The sequence below is a fragment of the Ostrea edulis genome, chromosome 7, assembly GCF_947568905.1.
Source record: "Ostrea edulis chromosome 7, xbOstEdul1.1, whole genome shotgun sequence".
NCBI lineage: Eukaryota > Metazoa > Mollusca > Bivalvia > Ostreida > Ostreidae > Ostrea > Ostrea edulis.
Window position 1 is genome coordinate 32,021,231 of NC_079170.1, and position 21,484 is coordinate 32,042,714.

General features: G+C 35.2%; 2 protein-coding genes and 1 long non-coding RNA gene across 5 annotated transcripts in view; 1 reads left to right on the plus strand and 2 right to left on the minus strand.

Annotated features, from left to right (window-relative positions):
- Positions 1 to 365: 365 nt before the first annotated feature.
- Positions 366 to 13,405, minus strand: LOC125654282 (serine/threonine-protein kinase pim-3-like). The gene is made up of 5 exons (XM_048884134.2): positions 3,644 to 13,405; positions 3,415 to 3,521; positions 2,892 to 3,303; positions 1,901 to 2,077; positions 366 to 1,793 (listed from the first exon to the last, which is right to left on the minus strand). The coding sequence occupies exons 1-5, from the start codon at positions 3,714 to 3,716 to the stop codon at positions 1,594 to 1,596; spliced, it is 969 nt and encodes a 322-aa protein (XP_048740091.1). The 5' UTR covers positions 3,717 to 13,405; the 3' UTR covers positions 366 to 1,593.
- Positions 13,406 to 13,858: 453 nt separating this feature from the next.
- On the minus strand, positions 13,859 to 17,231 carry LOC130048024 (uncharacterized). Its single transcript, XR_008796861.1, has 2 exons — positions 17,095 to 17,231; positions 13,859 to 16,958 (listed from the first exon to the last, which is right to left on the minus strand). It is a non-coding gene; the product is annotated as an uncharacterized LOC130048024 (long non-coding RNA).
- A 2,866-nt stretch (positions 17,232 to 20,097) lies between these two features.
- Positions 20,098 to 21,484, plus strand: part of LOC125654389 (inner nuclear membrane protein Man1-like) — a 29,710-nt gene continuing 28,323 nt past the window's right edge. For 2 of the 3 annotated variants that reach the window (XM_048884347.2, XM_048884349.2), the window contains exon 1: positions 20,194 to 21,101. In XM_048884347.2, coding sequence (XP_048740304.1) covers positions 20,231 to 21,101 — 871 coding nt within the window. In that variant the 5' untranslated portion in view covers positions 20,194 to 20,230. Of the gene's footprint in view, positions 21,102 to 21,484 lie in introns of all 3 variants that reach the window. The other variant, XM_056144011.1, reaches the window with a different exon arrangement.

Genomic DNA, 21,484 nt, shown 5'->3' on the forward strand with positions numbered 1-21,484 from the left:
GAAGTAAATTACATTCGTTTTACTTATGAAAAGCACTTCGTTTTCATTTTTTTTTGAAAAGTGTGTAGCAAACGTCGTTAGGGGAAAAGACAGCAAAGCTATTTATCGCGAACTTCAAATTCGTGAATTTCATGACCTTATCGTCTTCAGCAGCTGACTCAACTCCACAAATTTCTCCAGATATTCATGCTCTGCACGATTTCATTCAACTTGGAAACAAACCCTAGAAATCTTCAGAAAAGATATTTTCAAAGCTTTCCAAACGGTGCTGAAAAACATATCCATATGAATATGTTTGCAGCGCCGAGAAAATCTTAAAATTCTTTCCAGGAGCTTTCTTCAAAGATATGGCAACAAACAAGATAGTATTTTTTAAAATTTTATTTTATCATTTTTAAAACAAGGATTTTTTTCCATTTATCATTCATAAAAAAATAAGTTATGTACAACAAATGATGGAGATATTAAATGGACACACATAAGGTTGATTGACCATCAAATAAATTAACTTTTATGCAGTCAAACACTCGTGACATTTCATGTCGCCAATAAGCAATTCATTCACACAAATATCGTTCATTACTTTGTAATACACGAAAACTCCCAATTAAAAGAAACTTTTACGCATTTATACAATAAATTAAAAATGGCTATTTACAAATGAAGAAACCATTTTCCGACAAAAAACGAGGTGTAGGCGGTCTAACTAAACTTGATGGAGAATCTGCATTTCTGAACAATGGATTGAAAATGATGCACATCAACGGGAGAAAAAAAGAAATGGCTGAAGGGATTACTGTTACGTGATTGACTATTGGAAGAATAATGTGGGTAGAGTATTCAGTCAAAAGTAATTTTTATATTTTCCTCTTGGTTTGTTTATAAAACCAAAAAACGTCGAAATAGTTGCTTTTTTTTGTTAAATTGGTGCCTTGCAGCCGAGGCCAAGATCACCTTGTCAAATTTCCATGTAAAAATATGCATACTTCTACAACACTGTATGCTAATATTACTGATTGACGTAGCACCAGCCTATACATGTACATTTTTAGAAAATGCTAAGGGACATATTGTTCAGCAATGCAAAGTACCCTCTCATAGCTAACTTGCATTGGAATGGCAGTGTTTGGTGAAATTCAGTGTTTGAATTTGCACCTTTAAATAGTTTTTGCAAATTCTTACAAAACATCTTTCCTTCAAATGAATACAATATTTGAGCATTTGTTGCATATTCCAGGATATCTTGAACAGACAAGTATTTTGCACCTTTAAGGTCATAAAAAATGTCTTTCAAAAGTCACTAGTCTTCCCAGAATTTCTTTGGCATCCAGTAATTTATAATAAATTTCCATTCATTATAAATCAGATTTCTTTTGAGAGAAAAAAAGAATTCTTTCATTTTTTTCCCTTCCAGTCTTCCCGGGAGATTTTTTCGGGTAGTATTCATCTGACAAGAGAGTTCCCTGAGATTTGGAATACCAAGTGCTGGGGCACCTGAATTGGTTCGTTGAAGTTTCAGATTCACAGAATGTCTGTCAGTAATAAATAATTCTGAACACTATCTGGGTCTAAGAGTTTATGCCAAGCCCAACATCATATGCTCTCTTGGCTGCTCATACTTTCTCCATCCATAGAGCCAGTAGAAGACATGTTGTTGTTGGATGGGGTGTGAATTGCGAGCTTGTCCACCGAAAGCTGGGCTGGGGCCATCCAGGGGTGACTAAGGATGTCCTCTAGACTTGGGCGATCAGACGGACGGATGGACAAACATTTTCTTATCAAGTCTTTCACTTCTAAAAATTCAAAGAAAATTTCATAAATACATGCAGTTTACATAACTATTAATATTCATGTATTTACATATTCAATTTTGAATGGTCTAAAATAGATTTGAACTTACCATGTGAAAGTCTTCCTCTGAAGCATACTTCAGCTTTCATGATCTGCTCGTCTTGTTCAAATGGGATGTCCCCACAAACCATATCAAATAGCAGAATACCCAGTGACCACACAGTGGCAGAGCGACCATGGTAGCGATGAAACTTGATCCACTCAGGCGGACTGTAAACCCGTGTTCCTAAAAAACACAAATCAGAACAACACATTACTTTTTGTTATTTAATGGTCAGGTAAAAATTAGGAAACATTAAAAATGAGTCATTAATATAGAAAAAAAGGGGGATAACATCTCTTATGAGTAATTTAGTCTACAGGTGGAAACGTTTTTGGCATCACTGCTGTTGATTGAAGTTTCTAGGACAATTGTCACGCTTCGGTGCGTTACGAATATTTTTGCAAACCACGAATCCGATTTTATGGGTTTATAAAGTTCAATCTAGCCATATGCTCAAATATTTTTCCTTTTAAAAAGAATATTGAATAATTAGTTCTTTCACAGTCAATACGGCTTTTAAAAGTCAAATTGACCCATAGGGCTATTCGGGCGTTTAAAAAATGAGCTAAGGTAATTCAATCAACTGCCATTGATATGTGGCGTGTCGCACAATAAATTGAATAACAGTGCGAGTTTAGGAAATTTATGGCAACTACCCATTTTAAAACCCAAGCGCTTAGGAATGTTCGCAAAGACTGACCTTAATCCACAACATATTTCTTAATACCACGGTCACTTCGAGTTTAATCAAAAATGTGATTAGATAACACGAGTAGCTTACTGCAACAGGAGCCATTGCTGCTAAGCTATAAATAGCGCAGCCCAATGCGCTGCTAGATGCTGGGGGTAAAATTTGACCCGCTCAGTGCGTCTGATAATGAGGTCGGGGAGAACCTTATTTGGAGGAAGACAGTCGGCTTACAAAATTAAAAAGAAAACGTGATTCTAAACACCAAGATAACCAAATAAATCACTTTCTGCACAAACTGAAACTCACCATCAAAAGTAAGGTACACTGTGTCTCGTAAAAATGCTCCAGAGCCAAAGTCAATTAATTTGAGTTCTCCCGTTTTCAAGTCAATGAGAATGTTTTCATCCTTAATGTCTCTGTGTACAACACCGTTTTTATGAATGGCAATTAGAGTTTCCACTATTTGATGGAAAAACTTTCTGCTAGTTTCCTCATCTAGAGCACCCTTTTCAGTGATAAAGTCAAATAAGTCTTGCACATGTTCAGGCTTCTCCATCACTATCACAAAGTAGTTTTTCATTTCATAAAACTCGAACATTTTTATAACTCCAGAACACGTCGACACTTTTTTCAGTAAACATATTTCCAAGGGAACTTGATGTCCATTGATGGTTCCCCATTCAATCACCTTTTCTCGAGCAATTAATTTAATAGCTACCTGCAAAAATAAAATAAAACAGTTTTAACAAATGTAATACAATGTTATTTTATGACATATGCACCCACTGACGCTTGCCGCGTCCCGATTTTTATCCGCGGGAAAACTTACTGGTAAGTTGTCGCGTTTCCGTGTTCCAGCGTAGACCGTGCCGAACCCTCCACTGCCCAAAGTCTGGCCAACATTGTAAGCTTTGGTAAAGCTATCTTTGTCTTTAACTGAAAAAAGAAACATCCCTTTATTAAACCATTGAAATCTACATCGCGCTCCTTGACAACTGTTTCCAGCACATGGCAATATTGTATTCGTGGCATAACAATATAGGCTAATTAACACTTACCTTTCGCGTCTTTTTCCTGTGGAATATTTCCATTACAAGAAAACATGGTTAAATTTTCCTTCTTTTTGAACATGATATACACTAAAACATGGTTACAATGTTGTGATAGTACTAGTAATCCAGTGCGTACGAGCTGTTCGACGGCTTGTTAATATCTGAGCACACAAGCCTCTGTGTTTGTACTATGAAGTTTCAAATCAACAATTTGCGGGAATTAGAACACGATTACTCCGCATAAGATGTCCCTGCCCACTTGGCTTCGTTCCAAAAATAATAAGACGTTAATAAATTAATTATTGATTGAATTTACGTTTAAAATGCAAAATAAAATCTTTCTTTGTATATTAGAGCAAGAAAAATGTTATATTTTAAATAAAACTGGAAGCAGACAGTGGAACTACTTTTTGCGTAGCGTTTCTGTCTGGATCCTAACGAACGTAGATCTTGGCTCTCAGCCAACACTATCTCCGCTTCAATGCATCCATGGTATGCGTGTTTACAAATCTAAACCAATCAAAAGACTTGGCGCGGTTTCGATCAATTGCAGTTGGTATTGATTCATTCCCCACCTCGAAACCAAAACAAAGCAGCGTGGTATGTGAAATAGAGTAATAAACGACGCTTTTTACAAATTTTCAAAGTTGTGGGAAAAAAAACCCCTAGTATTTCGAGCTTTTGAAATACCTAAGACTCGGACATTTTTCATTGAACATTATATAATTTTAGTTTATCTTTTCTTTTTTAAATACATGTTCTTAAAGTATTACTATTCTAAAAATCCATTGAGTGACATATACTATTTTAATTTTATTTAATGTGTAAGTAAAATCTGATACTCATGACAGCATAAATCAAATTCCGTCTGTACATTGTGCCGCACGGATCGGTCATTAATTTCCCACGGGTAGATGAGTAGGTAAAATGATAACGAAATACCTTTGGACCTGCGTACCTACCCACGCTAAATATAGAATTTAAATCAACAAACAGTATCCGCGTGATATAGGTGAATGGTAACGCCGCTCTCGCTCCATAGTCACGGGATAAAAATGCTGGCCTTTTCCCAACAGTTCACGCTTTCCTGTTCTGAGCATCGTGTTTATTTTCCTTTATTTTTATAAACATATCAATTTTCAAATGTTCCAAGTGGTAGTTTTGTAATATCATTCATTTTGAAATGTCAAACATTTCTATGAAATTACTTGCTTTTATTATTTATGAATTTATGCATAGACAAAGGGGAATAACTTGTTTTTCTTTCTCGCAGTGTTGTAAACAAGTTGTCTACCGCTACCAATTATGCAAAAACAAAAAAATCCAAGGGTTTTACATCTGTTTACATATCAGTGGTTTTGAAAATATGTCAAATGGACATCCATCAGCTATATTTACCACCTCCCCTCCCCAGTAGCATACATGTACACGTATTTGAATCTAAGTAGTTGAGGGCATACATGCGCGGATCTAGAGGGGGGATCGGGGACCCCCCTGGAATTTGCAAAGATAAAAAATTACAATATAACGATTTATAAGAAAAATGAGTTACATCACGGGTTCGATTTTGTGAAAAGGTTCGACCCCCCCCCCCCCCTGGAAAAAATTCTGGATCCGCGCCTGGTATATAAAGCATATAAACATAAGAGTAAAAAAAGACAGGTTTACAAAAACCAAAACCAAACTTGAAAACAGATGTTTGTAGCAGTTAGGGATTATAATTATATCTATCTTATTATCTCTATATGATTAAATATCCATCTGTTCTGAAAACATTGACATTTCAAGTAAGTAATGATAAATATTACATGTACATTTTCACTGTATCTATACTATTTTCAAATGTAATAATTTTAAGGGGAAAATTGATGAAGTTATAAAAACTTGCGTTTAAACCTTTTGTATGGTATCAGTAAAACATTAATAAAATAAATTAACCAAAAGAAAAATCAGAAAACAAAGAAAATACTTGTGTTAGGCTATATCCTTTAAGGTCTGATTTCGATTCGTTCATGCTCCAGGGTACAATATTTTGACGGTGATAAGTAAATCCCCCCACCCCCCCAAAAAAATTAAAAAGTGGAGTACATGTTGCAGGTATACTCAGAAATCAACCTGCGTAAAACCAGTCCAAGCATCAGGCAATCTAACTAGATTCAGATTCATTATTTCCGTGAGCCCCAGGCTCAGTGGATATCATATACATAAATACAATTACATGTATACAAGCAAACAAAAATGGCATTATGGAGAGTGAGTAGACAACAATGTTACAACTATGTATAATTTAGATTAAACAAATGATATCACACCATATGAGAGTTTCGTAGCTTAGTAGCATACTGTAAAAATTTTCCAACATTAATCAGTTCTTTAGTATTTTTAACAACGAGTAGTTTAATCAGTTTGTAAACACTGGGTTTTGTATAATAGAATTTCTTAACATATTTTTTCTCTCAAATAATCATATGGAGGGCATTTTAAAATAAAGTGGAACTCATCCTCTACATCATTTAGCTCACAAACAGTACATAACCGTCGTTCTCTGACTATATTATTATGCCTTCCAACTTCAACATTCAGTTTATGCGATGAAGTTCTAAAACGAGTAATAAAAGATTTGTGCACAGAGTCAATGGGTTGTCAAGTAAAACTGTAAACCAAAGTTATCAATCAAATGCTGATATAAAAAACCTTTTGGTGAATTTGTAATATTTTCTAAAATTGTTTGTTTGTAAACATCAATCATACGTTGTTCAATTAACTTGTAAGTATTATTATTTACATTTGAGACATTCCAAAGATAAGATAAACCTAGATTTGCCAGTACTTTGAATGTTTACAGTCCAACTATCAAAACAGGAAACTCTTTCATCAAAGCATGCTTTTAAGATGCAGTTATTTGATTGTAGTAATTTAAGCCAATACTTAAATATTCTAAGTTTAAAATACGATCTTTTATCCGCTCTAATATTCCGATTAGCGACATCTGGGAGAGATAGAGAGAGGGGGGATATGGTATATTTTCTGTTGTGCAAATCACACCATTGGAAAAAATACCCTTCATCTTAATTACTAAAAAGGCAGTTGTTAAAATGTACACATTTAGACTACACTAGGGGTGGGGGAGGGGGGTTGAGGGGGTGGAAATTATTTCCAAAATATTCCCCCAGTGTAGTTTAAATCTGACTTGCAACAGAGGCATGCTATGTCTCAGCTTAAAACAGTTGTTCAATGGGACAAATTTAGACTATACTATGAAGAAAAACTTTGGAAATAATTTGACTTAGGATATATTAATTAATCTTTATAGAATATATTATGTGTAGGAGGATTTGAGAAATTAAATTATAATAATATTCATCCTTCAAGTCTAAAGTACTGAGAGAATAAAGCACGTTGTCGTGGTAAGGGAAGCAACTCGCAAATTCAGTTCACTTACAAAACTTGTCCTGCAGAGAGTTTCCCCGCTTACTTGTTCAATTCGCGTATGATAACTTTTCAAAATCTATTAGTTTTATATTTCTTTCAATTTGAGGTCTATACCTATTCTCTTTATCAATACATCACATGCAGACTCTTAGATTCGCAATCCAAACCGAAACAATCTAAACTGGCATGCAGTTTGTGAAAAGAACATTTTACTGGTACATAATAAAGTCTTAAATTAGATTTCAAATGAATGTTACACTTACTTTTCAGAAATTGGCTTTTGTCCATCTTGCATGAAAATCTCTAATGTTCTGTTCAGGGAGTGCTGTTTGATTGTTGACGAAAAAGCGTGCCACGTTCCGATTTCTAATGCTGTGAGCGAGTTTCTGGGACACAGTTCACTCTACCGGGTCTATTTAACGAAGTCATGTGACCGATACTAAAGAGTCACTCAACCTGAACTGGTTTAAGGGTAGACAATTCAAGTCATTAACACCTCAGATGGTACTCACTTAACTCACTCGGTTGACGCCACCAAACGGTGACATATATCTCCCACTATCTTTTAATTGCTTCGCTGTCATATCACTAGAAAAAGTTGTTTTTTTATCACACCAGATTTGAAATCAGCCAAGTTGACACCTATTATAGAACAATTAATGCCGACAAACATTTTATAATTAAGTAGATCTGACACCGATTAGCTTTCTAGTCTACAAATCTTCATGTTCAGAAATGCTCTATTCTTTTGCAGGTCTGTAGAAATAATCCCTGAAGAGATGGGGCAATCATATATTCTTGACAAAAAAATGTCACTGGCGTTCCATGAAAATTTTAAAAAGACGTACCAAACGTGTGCACATAACCCCGAGTTGGTGGTGCCCGGGGGGTGACGTTGGTGGTGCCCGGGGGTGACGTTGGGGGCGGGGTGGGTTGATTTACTACTTTAGGCGATCGTTACATGGTGTACAGACATGCAGGTATGGTTATGGGCCTTTCCTTATATACTGGACATATTCACGACAAACCGTAAAAAGTCTCAAGTGTGTGCAATACTTATCTCTTGATCTTTGATTTCCATATGTATACAGTTTAGTGTCTAAAAGGCAAGGAGAAAATGCAACGCACCAGACCGGGATTTGAACCCAGGTCCCCTGATTAACTGTAGCCCTTTTCACACACACAAACCAAAATCTTACGATTAAGATGGAAATTTTAAAACGAAGTAATTCTTTTATAATTCTTCACTCATATAATTCTGAATGAGCACAACTAAGTATATACATAGGTTATAAAATGGACATATTTACTTGCGGCGTAGTTGCACTCAACTGAAAATAAAGCAGAGACAAATTTTATCTTAGTCGTAAGCTTTTTTTTGGTTGTGAAAATGGCCACTGAGCTATCTAGCCATCGACGATCGACCCCGTCTAGCCGCTAACACCCCCCCCTTTTTTTTAAACGTCTCCACACCTTGAAGACATCAACCCAGGATCTTTATCCCCTGGCAGGCATTTTCAATTGTCAGTTCCAGGGGCTGGCCTACAACACCAAATGTAACAGGAAGGGAGAAAATGCAACGGACCAGACCGGGATTTGAACCTAGGCCCCCATGAAACTCTAGTCAGGTGCTCTACCAACTTGAGCTACATGTATCTGGACTGGGGCGATCGAACCCATCTGACTGCTACAAGTCAATAAACATATCTTTATGAACATATGTGACGTATGGTGATTAAAAAATTATATACACCGAGACACTATGATGGTATTTTTTTTTTGTGTGTGTGCCTTCTACAATCAAATCACGGAATGGCTTACCTATCCATATTAGAAACCTACCCACTTTTACTATTCAGAACGACTTATGAGGATGATCGTTGAAGAAATAATATATTTTGGATACATTATTGGTTCTGTATAAAATATAATTTCATTCTAGAAGGTGGATATGTACATAAGATCTATACAAGTTATCCACACTTCAGGTGCCTGTGATCTCTCTCCACCCCCCCCCCCCCTTCTCTCTCTGTAAATGTATGTACAAATGTATAAGGCAATAAAAAGTACAAATATAAATTCCTAAAAAGAAAATGAAAACTAAACACACGATTTGAAAATTTTCCATGGTGTTCATCGGTTGAAATATATTTCTCCTCTCTATATAACTCTTAACAATAAAAATTTCCCCGGTTTTGGACTTAATTAAGAAATCATGTGAATAGATTAAATTCCATAGGGTAAATTGTATTCACTTTACTTATAAAAACATAAATTAAGTTTTCATTGTCATTAATTTTTTTCTAAAGTTTGCTTGTAGCAAATAAACTCTTTAATCATGGTAAACACAAAGAAAATATCTTGTATTGTCAATTAAGAATATTTAGAGAAAAAACTCGTAAGTTGTACGAACTTGTTTCTGATTCTTTTGTTTATATAATATACAATAAAATACGTTCAAATCAATTAAGAAATAATGCTAGTAATCAAACATGTCATATACATGGTCATTTTGTACGAGATAATGAACCTGTGAGACATGTGGTCATTTTTTCTTTCAATGTGTTCAGTATTCAGGGCCGTAAATTACATGGAGGCGGAGGAGGCAGCTGCCTCCTCCAACTTTTGAGCCAAAAAAAATTAGAATTTAAAGTTCATTAGAATTTATGTTGTTTCCAATAACTAAGAACATGATACCTCCCTTAAAAAGCATTTCAAATCTTTCTTTTAGAATGAGTTAGTCAAGTAACATCTTAGAAGGCCCTAGAATCAAGGATTTTGCACGAAACGTGTTCAGTGTGCACAAAATGTGCTCAGCGTCTGGGGGGCCTGGGCGGCCCCCAGACCCCCGCCTAACGCCCAATTTCCTGCCTCCTCCAAATTGAAAGTTAATTTACGGCCCTGGTATTCAGAACAGAATGCCTTTACTATACAGTGTAATGTAACTACCGGTTCATGTAGCATTGAATTTATTTCTAAATGATGAGATTCTTAGCTTCAAAAGTCCATGAACATTTTTTTTAATATGTTCAGAAATACAATTTTGAAATCAAAAGATTTTGAAACAGGTGTGTGCTAAATTGCGCAATTCGTAATTGTATAAGTATATCGTGTAGGCGTGGCATTTTTCTGTTGAATCGGTGTACCTACCCCTTTTCTATCTATTTTTAAAAAAAAATTATTTAAGCATTTTTTGTTTTTGTTTTTCTCCTTCTTTTCTTTTGTTTGCCTTTACCCCTCTTGTTTTCCCGATTTTTCTCGTGTTGTTTTTATATTTTTGTGTTAAGTTTTGTCTATTTGTTTGATTTAATTTTATTTACTATGTATACATACGAAGTAGAGTTCCATATTCACGTAAACTCCCTACATTACTATGTCTTGGAAGATATTTTTTATTAATTCAAAGTATGAGGGGTTTTCCCCGGTAAACATGACAAACGGTTATCTATTCTAATATATGTACTCATTAAATGATAAAAGTAACTTTCAGAAAAAAAGCAGTACCTAATAGTATTTGTACGTAGTTTGATAAAAAGCAGGGTAGGCCTATATCAATACGACTAATCGGTCACTTGTCAGGCAGCACCCCCTCATGACAACAGACCGGGCCCATAAACAGGGTCGTAAACCCATCGGTCAATGAACGAACATGCACATACTGCAAGATAGCAGGGAAATATCCGGAAAAACCGGATTTTTGACACCTGAGAAAAATGCCACGCGTTGTTTCATGTCGGTAATTGCACGAGTAAGTCTTACAGGTGTCGCTTTAGAATGCCCTGGTTCGATTAATAAGATTTAAGGGCCGTTCAGATGAAAAGCGACCATTAAATAAATGAAACGTAATGACACTAACTACTGACTATTCATCAACGGTCAGACAAAATGACAGCCGTAATAAAAACACGTCCTGAAAAGTTAAAACCCGTTACTGAAGATTTTCAGATTATGATGCACACAGAGTTTCCAAATTATTAGGATACAGAACATCAATAGATTCAAACAATATCAACTTAAATACAATGGATAACAAGGGGCGTATTTCCACACCCTGTAGCTTTCCCAGAATAAAAATTATATTTGGTGTGAATAAGCACGTGTTCGATTTGATTGAATAGAGAATGTAGAGAGTTTTCATTGACAATAAACATACATAGTCTGAAAATAAAATACAAATGTAAATCTTGAATTTCAAAGCAAAGGCTATATAAACGAGTAATTAATTATTGTATTACGAATGATAGAAAGGGGATGTTACAGGGTGGTTTAGATGTAGATAATATATTCACTTACCAAAAATGATTTTAAGCAGGCTTTTAATTTGATACTGTGTCAGTGTGGAGATTTGAAATGAAAGCGCTAAAGCTTTACTAAACGTCTTCGTGTCTCTTTTTCGACGTTTTGCCTATAGTTTACCAATCATTGCCAAAAGCGAAACGAAATTGAAACGCCACAAAGGAATTAAAAGAAACTTACCGAGACGAAATGTTAACCTACCGAAATCATTGGATTTCTCATTAATTAAAAATGTTTCATGATCAGTCAATCGGAAAGGGAGGCGAATGCCATTTCTATGTGGCAACTTTCACAGGAGTCTGAGATGCTCGCCCATATTACCCTTTTAGTTACTACAATTAAATAGTTCGGTTACAGAATCTGTTTCGTTTCGATTTGATTTTGTTGTTTCGATTTGATTTCGTTTCGCATTTTACAGGTACCCATGATAAGAGGGTTTTAAAAATCTTGATATTACTGAGACTTATTCACTAATTTTTAAAAAAATATATCTTTGATTTGAAAAGTAGTATTCCTCGCTATACGGTAATTGGAGAAACTGGTCGTTTCCCTTTGTACGTCACGATGTGTTCAAGACTAATATCTCATTAGGGAAAACTAAGATTGTTTGTATTTTATATCGATGTCTTTACGTTCTGTACTAGCAGTTCTGTACTATAAATATCATAATCCTTGGCGTTCATGTATCAAGGATAGTCTTGACTAGAGTGATTACCCGTCTGTTTGTAATAAGCCATCTTCGCTAGCCAAGGGTTTTCGGGAGTGGACCGAAACCCCCTTGGCTAGCGAAGATGGTTATAAGCAGGCCTAGCTGTACACATATTAAATGGTTAAAATGTACCAACGTCTAAAAGATCAGCAATTCGTCTAAAGATCAGGTAGATGACATCTTTAGAAAATTTGGACGTGAAAAATATTTTTGACTGTTGTATAAGCAGTCCGAACAATATTTATGGAATTTAGAAACAGGAAGACAGTCCCTGATGAGACATTGTAAGATGATTCTGGCCGATTTTCAAATTCTGGTTTAAATCATTGCAAATTAGGAACTGTATTTTGAGATCACGTTACGAGAAAAATGTTACAAGAATTTGAACCATGCGTGAATAGGATTACAAACTGGGTTTCTGATATTAAAAACAAATTATTTAGAATTCGATTAGGATATATTTGGTAAGATCGAGATAAAATTAGCTGCAAAAAGTAATTTCTTTTTATTCATAAAGCAAAGAGTTATCGATTTTTTTGTACAGAATCTCCTTGCAGATATCAATACTTTATTTAGCAGATATCAATCATTCATTTAGATGTATGCCATTTCAGAACAACATTGACCACTTCACATTGCAGTGAGCGATTGCTGAAACATATTCCTTGTATTTATAAAGAAAACACACTAATTAGCAAGATAAGATTGTCACCATATAATTAATCTTTTAAAGGAACTGGTTCACGATTTTTGATAAAAATATTTTTCATTTTTTATGTTAAACATTGAAAATATAACTCATTTAATGTTGAGAGCCAAAATTTTTACCTTCTGAATGCAAGAATAAAAGTAATATTTTAGCCTTAAATCTGTGTTATGTAAGCAAAGACTCCAGTCTTTTTCTGTATACAAAGAAAGACGTGAAATATTAAATTTGTTATATAAAGCATCTTAATTTTGCATAGTCACAAATTTTTACTTTTAGATAACACATTTTACCCCCAAAATGCTTGAAATGTGAAAGATATAATAAATTTAGATCGATATCCATTTATTTTAAAAATTTCGTAAACAATAACATACTGCAATCTTTGTTTACAAAACAAATATTGAACTCTCTAAAATGAGCTTCTGTGATAATGTATAACCTTAATTTTTATGTGAAATCTTTTAAACACATTAGACAGTAGATTTTGATCATTAAAAGTGAAAAAGAAGATTTTGGGGAAAATCGTGAATCAGTCCCTTTAGAAAGTGGGCGCCATGAAAAACTGAGGACCACGCTTTAAGGATTCACGTCTAAAAATATATTTCTAAAAAATCTACAAGGAAAAAACCATATGTTTTTAAAACTTGATACAATTTGTTTTGTCAAGGAAGTCTGTAATATGGGGAAGTTGATGAAGTATGCTTCTGAATTACGTAGTTAATGTCATACAACGTTACAAAAAGATATATTCTATAGTACATTCTCCACCATATCTCTCAGAGATACATCCCTATCAATGTAAAAAGAGATACATTTCTTTAAGTTAGAGAGATATCTTTTTGAATTTTCAAAAAGAGATATATCTTTAACTTAAAGAGATATCTCTTTAACACCCCCCCCCCCCCCCCCCCCCCCGTGATTATTATGACTTCTCCCTGTTGCATCGCCATTGATATGATGTAACCATTTTTTAACCAATCAAAATACTTCTAGTGTAACAATGGCGGAAAAGGTTAAAGAAGTGGTTGGGAAAACATAATTTGGTATATAAACTGTAAATGTAAATCCACTCTAGTTCACATATTTTATCGATTTATTGTCTTTTTTTGGGGGGGGGGGGGGGTTACCTGTATACAAACGCAAAACATCCCGGGATTGCAGCCATCATGGTAAGATTTGTTTTGGCAGGCTTCCAGTTTAGGGATATTTCCAAAACTAATAAAAAATATTGGAAAGAGATATCTTTTTTTCTTTGAGAGAAATATCTTTTTCAACGATTAAAGTGATATCTCTTATACTTTGAGAGATATCTCTCTATAAATTCTTGGAGAGATATTTCTTTAAGTGAAGGAGATATCTCTCAAAGTAAAAGCGATATCTCTCAGAGTAAAATATATCTCTTTAAGTGAAAGATATATCTCTCTAATTGAAAAAGATATCTCTTAAAGTATAGGATATATCTCTTTAAGTGAAAGAGATATCTCTCAAAGTGTGAAAGAGGTATCTCTAAGTGAAAGAGACATCTCCTTTTAGAGAGAAGATGTATCTCTCATTTTAAAGAGATATCTCTTTAAAATAAGAGACATCTCTTTAATCTAAAGAGATATCTTATTTTTCGAATAAATAGTAAAAGGACTTGCCATAGTTTAGAGTTTGTGTAAGAAAGATCCTAATTGATTCAAACGATCGCTTTGTCACGCGAACATGTGCCGATATTTGGAGTTAATCGTGTGATAGAAATTATCATAGAATGTATACTTTAGACTGGCAAGGTATTGTATCCACATTAATGAATGTATCAAAGCATGTGCTAATCAGAGCAATCATTTCTTCCTTTCTCGGAGAAATAAATTACAAAATATTTTGATTTATTGAATTACTTTTCTTTGGAGAACTTACAATTTTTCCAAAAATTCTTAAAATTTGCGTCATTTTATGAATTTCACCTGATCAAAAATGACAGAAAATAGTAAAAATAACAACATAGGAGACATATTTCAAGCCCAATAAAATCTGTAAAATCCAGGAGCCTCAAGCCCCCCCCCCCCCCACGACTCCCTGCCTCATAAAGTTGACCCCCCCCCCCCCCCCAATCGTGATTCCTGGATCCACCCCTGATTGTCGTTGTGGGTATGGTTTTAACCACACTGTCCTAACTCAGTACAAATATTGAACAGATAAAAAAAAAAAATCCTCAGATGCTTGGTCAGTAATTCAATTTCAGAGAAAAGGTATATGGGTGTTATAAAACGCGAAGGGCATGGTGCATTCTCCGTCTCGTGTAATTTCTTGGAACTATTTCATGAGATAGCTGAGAGATAATGAAACTTTAAAAATAATCACGTGATGATAGTGTTGTAGAAAAGGTAACCGCAATATCGCAGTTTTCTCAGTCCGAACTTTTTTTCTTGAGAGTGGGTGGGGTTGTGTGATTGTTTGTCGGCCCAAGTTGGGTGGTTGTTTATGGGGGGTGAGTGATTTTTTTCTCGGTTTATTTGTGTGGGTTTTTTTCCAGTTCAATTTGAAATTGATAAAATGACGCAAATTTTAAGGATTTTTGGAAATAATGTAAGTTTTCCAAATAAAAACAATTCAATAAATCAAAAAATTGATTTCTCCGAGAGTGAAAGAAATTATTGCTTCTTTCATCGTTTACATTTTTCAAAACAAGTGACTACGATTCACCTTAAATTTGAAAATTTTAGCGCGCCCCCTTAACATCCGCCACTGTATTTTTTCTATGGTATCTGTGTGTGAACAAGATTAACCTTGGCTATGACCTTGACTGTGCGGGATAGACACTTTTTATTTCCACCATAGGTAGGACTCCGATTGTCTCTTGGGTCACGGGGTCAGGGGCGGTTAAAAATTTGGTTTTTGACTAAAGAATGATGTAATGAAAAGTTTGTCTGATGCTGCCTTAATTGGGTTCCACTGATCTCAGGGCGTGGCATATATTACTGAAGATGGATATTTCAAAAGTGGGCAAGGGACTTTGGCCACGACTGATGGACATTAGTGTTTAAAATCTTGTTTTAAAATCTACAAAACTATTTCGTAGACCCATGCTTTTGGACTCATTTTCGGTACCTTTGCATGTGAATTTTAAATTACAAAATAAAATTTAAAATAATTTGAATTAATCAAAATTTTTAATGGACTTAGTGCTAGTGTCAGACACCTTCCATTTACAACTACGGATTGGTGAAATGGGTGAATGGGAAAATGGGTGTTAACCAACAGAAATTTCACCCAAATTTCAAGTCAAATTACAACAATTTTCTTAATCAACAGTCAACTGTCATCACTCTTCAGCAAGTCTTAACAGATGAACTTTCTTCTTCTTTTATATATATATAAATTGTTGTCTTAGAAATTTGTTAAAGACACTTGCTATAAACAAAGAAATTGAATTCATGGGTTTACATTTTTTGTTGAAAGTGGGTATTCTGGTTGTAAAACAATCAAATTCCTAAAATATAAGGAAACTTTATATACTTTTTACGATGTGAAAAAATTGTGATATATTGCTCCCCCTCCCCACAAAACTCTATACAAAGTGTCCCCACTGTATTGGACATAAATGAGAAATCGTGGACAAAAATGAATTTCCGTGCTTTGAAATTACTTTATTCATTTCATTATATAACCATAAAGTTTGTATCTATTTTCATAATTAAAAAAAAAAAGAGTTTGTGGCTTTAAAACGCTTTATTTTCAATAAAGAGCCCATGCAGAGGGAAATAATAAAAAACAAACTTTAATAAGACAAAAAATCTGATACATATATACAAGTATATTTATTGTCAAGATTATAGTCTTCAAGAAAAATTCAAGTTGAGTTAACTCCAAATTCTAACATGCAAATACATTCAAAAATATTTCTGGAAATAGAAAACCATATCAACTTTCCCAATATTCATTAAAACTACACTTTTTGATTGAAAAACGACATACTACCAAACACTTAATTTTATACAACACTAGGTGACCTGCACCGGATTTTCACACAGACGTTGATATAGGGTGGGGATGGGGGTGGGGTGGGGAGTATAAAATAAAATTTACCTACCTCAATTCCATAACGACTTCACCCGTCGACTTACCTCGGACTTGTACTACATCGTGTGTGAACGTCTAAAAACGTGAAGCTCGCTGTGGATTTCACAGTGTTACTAAAAATAAATCTTCTGCAACAGTTTCAGTATTTAAATCCCATGTGTCCTGATAAAGTGAATCACTTTTTGACTAACTATATGATTTAATTATGATGATTAATAAATATAGATTCTTATGAAAAGATCACCGTACGCTGAAGAAAACACACAAACAGCTGCATAAACCGGACACCAATATTAGAATTATATCCAAGGCACTAACTTTTTTCTAATTATTAAATTTGCCCAAGGAATACACACCCTGTAAGTCACCGTATTGGGTGATGTAATGAAGCTATTTAAAGATCACAGTGAGTCATTCATGATGCCGCGGCAAATATATTGATCGTATTACAGCCATACTACTTAAAACAATGAAAATCAAATTAAAAACTTAATCTCTAAATGAAGACATATGATTAATAATTTAGAATAGTAGAAATAAAATTAAAATGTGGACAAATTGCAATTTGTTTCCGAGCAACATGCACTTGCTAATTGTACCTTTAATATTTTGTCCGTGGTATCCGCTTAAAAATGTACCGCGGTTCATTCAACACATATTTCGGACATTACCAAATGAACGGAAAATTATGTTGTAGAAAAAAGGGCATGACTCTCTCTCTCTCTCTCTCTCTTCCCGTGGGGGTCCGGGTTAGAATAGGTCCTCAGTGCACCTTGTTTGTCGTAAGAGGCGACTAAATGTGGTGGTCCTTCGGATGAGACTGTAAAAAACGAAGCCCCGTGTCACTTATGCAGCCCTTCACTGGCATTGGTCACGTCTCCATATGAGTGAAATATTCTTTAGAGGAATGTTAAACAATATGCAATCAATCAATCCCCTCTTTCTCTCTCTCTTCCTCTCTCTGTTTCTTTCTTTTCTCTCTCTCTCTTCTATCCCCCCCCCCTCTCTCTCTCTGGGGTTTTCTCTCGCTAACATCCAACGCGTCATTTATATCGAGGACTAGGAGAAATATTAGAAATTAAGGCAACCAATAAATATATTAACATTTGTAGGTATAGTTCTGGGGACAATTATAAGTGTTTAACCAATACTCGATATTCAATTGTGAAAAAAATGTTTTAGTTTAAACACTATTCATTCAATGTCTTTATGACAGTATGTAATTACAAAATACAAGTGACATCAAAGATTGGAGAGCAAGTCATGCAACTCTCTCTCTCTCTCTCTCTCTCTCTCTCTCTCTCTCTCTCTCTCAGATTGGAGAGCAAGTCATGCAACTCTCTCTCTCTCTCTCGCTCTCTCTTCGAGCTTCATGCAATTTACATGGAATTTCTGTAATGGTCAGTTAATCGATTTCAAGCAGCCATCAGTTGTAGTAGATTTTATTCGCATGCTATTGATTAGTTTAGTGTTGTGATGGCACAAGGTATCGACATTAGGGACTGGTCAATATCTATTGGGGGGAGGGGGGTGCATTCCATATTTCCATATTTACAAAAACCCTATGTCCTATCTTCTAAAAATACAAAAAAAGTTGCTGTCCTATATCAGATGTGTAATTAAAAAGTGTATGTCCTATCTAATATATACACTGTAAATATATATGTATATGTAGGATAAAACACCATTTATACTTCATTTAAAAAATACCTCTCTGGAGTTCTTCACAATTGTCTATTCAGTTATATCAGCTGAAGGTTTCAAGCTCCTGAGAAACTTTTGTTTACATTGTCATGTTTGTTCGATAATTTGTCTAGTGAAGTTACAAATCTCATTATTTTCATCTTATTTTTTGTTGTTGTTAAATTGTTGTTTAAAGTGCTACATTTTGCAATTTTTTTAAATTACTGTTTTACAGAATTTTTGTCTCATGTACTTACAAGTATTTTTCACATCAGTATTCTCTATGAAAGGTGAAGATAACGAACAGTGATCAATCTCATAACTCCTATAAGAAATACAAAATAGAAAGTTGGGCAAACACGGACCCCTGGACACACCAGAGGTGGGATCAGGTGCCTAGGAGGAGTAAGCGTCCTCTGTCGACCTGTCACACCCTCCGTGAGCCCTATGCATACATCTTGATTAGGTAAACCGAGTTATCCGTAGTCAAAATCAGTGTGCCAAGAACGGCCCAACACTTGGAATGAAACACGTCAGACAGCATTTGACCCAATGATATGTTGTAATGGCAAACTATCAAATTATTAAAGATGTGATTAGACTTTAGTTAAATTCTGGTTTGTATCTTTCGTGTTATGACCAATATGATATATCATTTTTATTTTCTATGATTGAAATCCATACTCCATGCAAAACTTACTTGTAATGTTTGCAATATTATTCACAGCTGAATGTAAAACTTATACGGTACCAACTTTGATGCACCAGATACGCATTTCGACAATTAATGTCTCTTCAGTGATGCTCAACCGAAATGTTTGAAATCCGAAATAACAATGAAGTTTTAGAGCTATTATAGCCAAAAACAGCGTGCCAAAAAAGTGGAATCAAATTCGTCTAAGGATAAGAGCTATGCATGAGGGAGATAATCCTTAATTTTGAAATGAATTTCTAAATTTTATAACAGCAATTGAATATACATCCGTATTTTCAAGCTAGTAACGAAGTACTTAGCTACTGGACTGAAGAGACCCTCGGGGACTAACAGTCCACCAGCAGAGGCCTCGACCCAGGGGTCATAATGTAAAACTTATACGGTACCAATTTTGAATACATTCTTTTGTGAATCTTAATTACATGTTTTAATATTAAAAATGTTCAAAGGTCCAGTATTTTATTGGAAATTGTCTCAAGTATATTCAACTTGGACATGAAATAAAGCATGCACACAATATTAAGTATTACTGTTTAAAAGATATTTGAATTAAAAGTGTGGAATATGCCTACTTTATGACATTTTCTGTTCATTGGTATATGTGCAAAGAAATATGGCTGTCCTATCGGTATGTAAGTAAAAATAAATGTGTGTCCTATTGCATTTAGCACTGCCCCCCCCCCCCCCCCCCCATAAATATTGACCGATTACATGAATATTATACGAATGTTTGTAGGCCCTACATATATAATGTTTTACTGTTATTTTTGAGGAACATGAAAAATCGAAGACCAAAAGTTTAGCAACTTGTTTTAAACAATCATTGGGATCCCCCATTTGTCAACAGCATAGTTTCCTCACAAAATAACAGTGGCAATGATTTGATAAGCTCTTTTCATTTGAGAGTTCGTAAGAAATTTTGATCCGCCTCTGAATAGACGGACATGCGTGATATCCATTTATCAATTTCCGGTGTAAGCCGCAAAGATGGCGGACAAAATTACAGACGAGGAACTTGCAGAAGAATTAAAAGCCTATGGTGAAGTAGTGAAAGTGCCGATCGACAAAAAGAAGCGGTCAATATTGATAAAAAAGCTTAATCATTTCAGGGCGCGCGAAAGAATTGTCAATCAGGGAAAGAAAACGACTCCCTCTCGCTCCAGACATACAAAAAATGTCGAGTTCAGCTCTGCAGAGGAAAGCGAGGAGGAGCCAGTGGGTCCGGTCAAACGCATACTCGGGAAACAGGGAACTCAGAAAAATCCTGTGTTGTCATACTCTAAAACAGACACGATAGAGATATCTCCTCCCCGTACCCGTGCTGGGTCGCGAAGAAGCGCGAGACGAAGTGGGGTGGGGACTAACAGCAATGACACAGCGGCCCCGTCTCCAAGTGTTCCCTCAAAGTCCCTGTATCCCGATCTGTCAAGAGATGTGGGCGGGGCTACCCGTAACTCTTCAATGAATTACTCATACGATAACCAGAATGAATTTACTGACAGTGATCCTGAGGAAAGTATATATGTAGAAAATAAATCGGTGAACACGACTTTTACATTACGTGACAGCTTCGTCGAGGATCACGAGTCTCCCGTTAATCGCTCTGTAAAGCAACGCAGGCCGATCACTAGGGGCAAATCGAGTAAAAAAGAAAATAACGCATCATGGCCAGTGTATTCGAATCAGAAAATGAACAGCATCACAGACAACAAGGAGGAGGAAGATGAACAGGACAGTCAGCAGTTTGATCACTCTTATGAGCCGCGAGCTTCATTCATATCCACCAGCATTCTATGTGTAGTCATTTGTTTCTTTTTGGTTGTGGGAACCACATATGTTTACCTTCGTCAGGACACAGGCAAGTTTAAAAATTGAAATAACAAATGACACATCACTGTAAATATGGATGTGAGTCTACAGGTTTTTTTTAAGGTATTGATTTTAAGGGCCAGGGCCTTTCCAATTGGAAAAAAATTAAGCTAAAGCGACATTTGCTTGAAATTGAGAAAAATGTTTCATACAAAGAAATAGGGAAAAAACCAATTCAGAGTGCTTTATTAAGGTATGATTGGGCTCCTTCTGACTTTCAATTTGGTCAAAGCTTACCTCATTCAAATAGCAGCGGTCGAAAAATTAGATTTATTGAAGCATTTTGAAGCAAAATTTGCAATCTGTGGGGCCTGTGAAGAAGATTTATGAACGATTTGGCTACCCTACTTGATTTGTTTTCATTGTTTGGGA

Bases quoted from the DNA above. Each gene is read 5' to 3' on its own strand.
- LOC125654282 (XM_048884134.2), bottom strand. From the start codon at position 3,716: ATGTTCAAAAAGAAGGAAAATTTAACCATGTTTTCTTGTAATGGAAAT. The intron at 3,304-3,414 runs GTAAGTTTTCCC...TTATTTTTGCAG, and splicing joins GGAAACGCGACAACTTACCA to GTAGCTATTAAATTAATTGC. The intron at 2,078-2,891 runs GTGAGTTTCAGT...TGTGTTTTTTAG, and splicing joins AGTGTACCTTACTTTTGATG to GAACACGGGTTTACAGTCCG.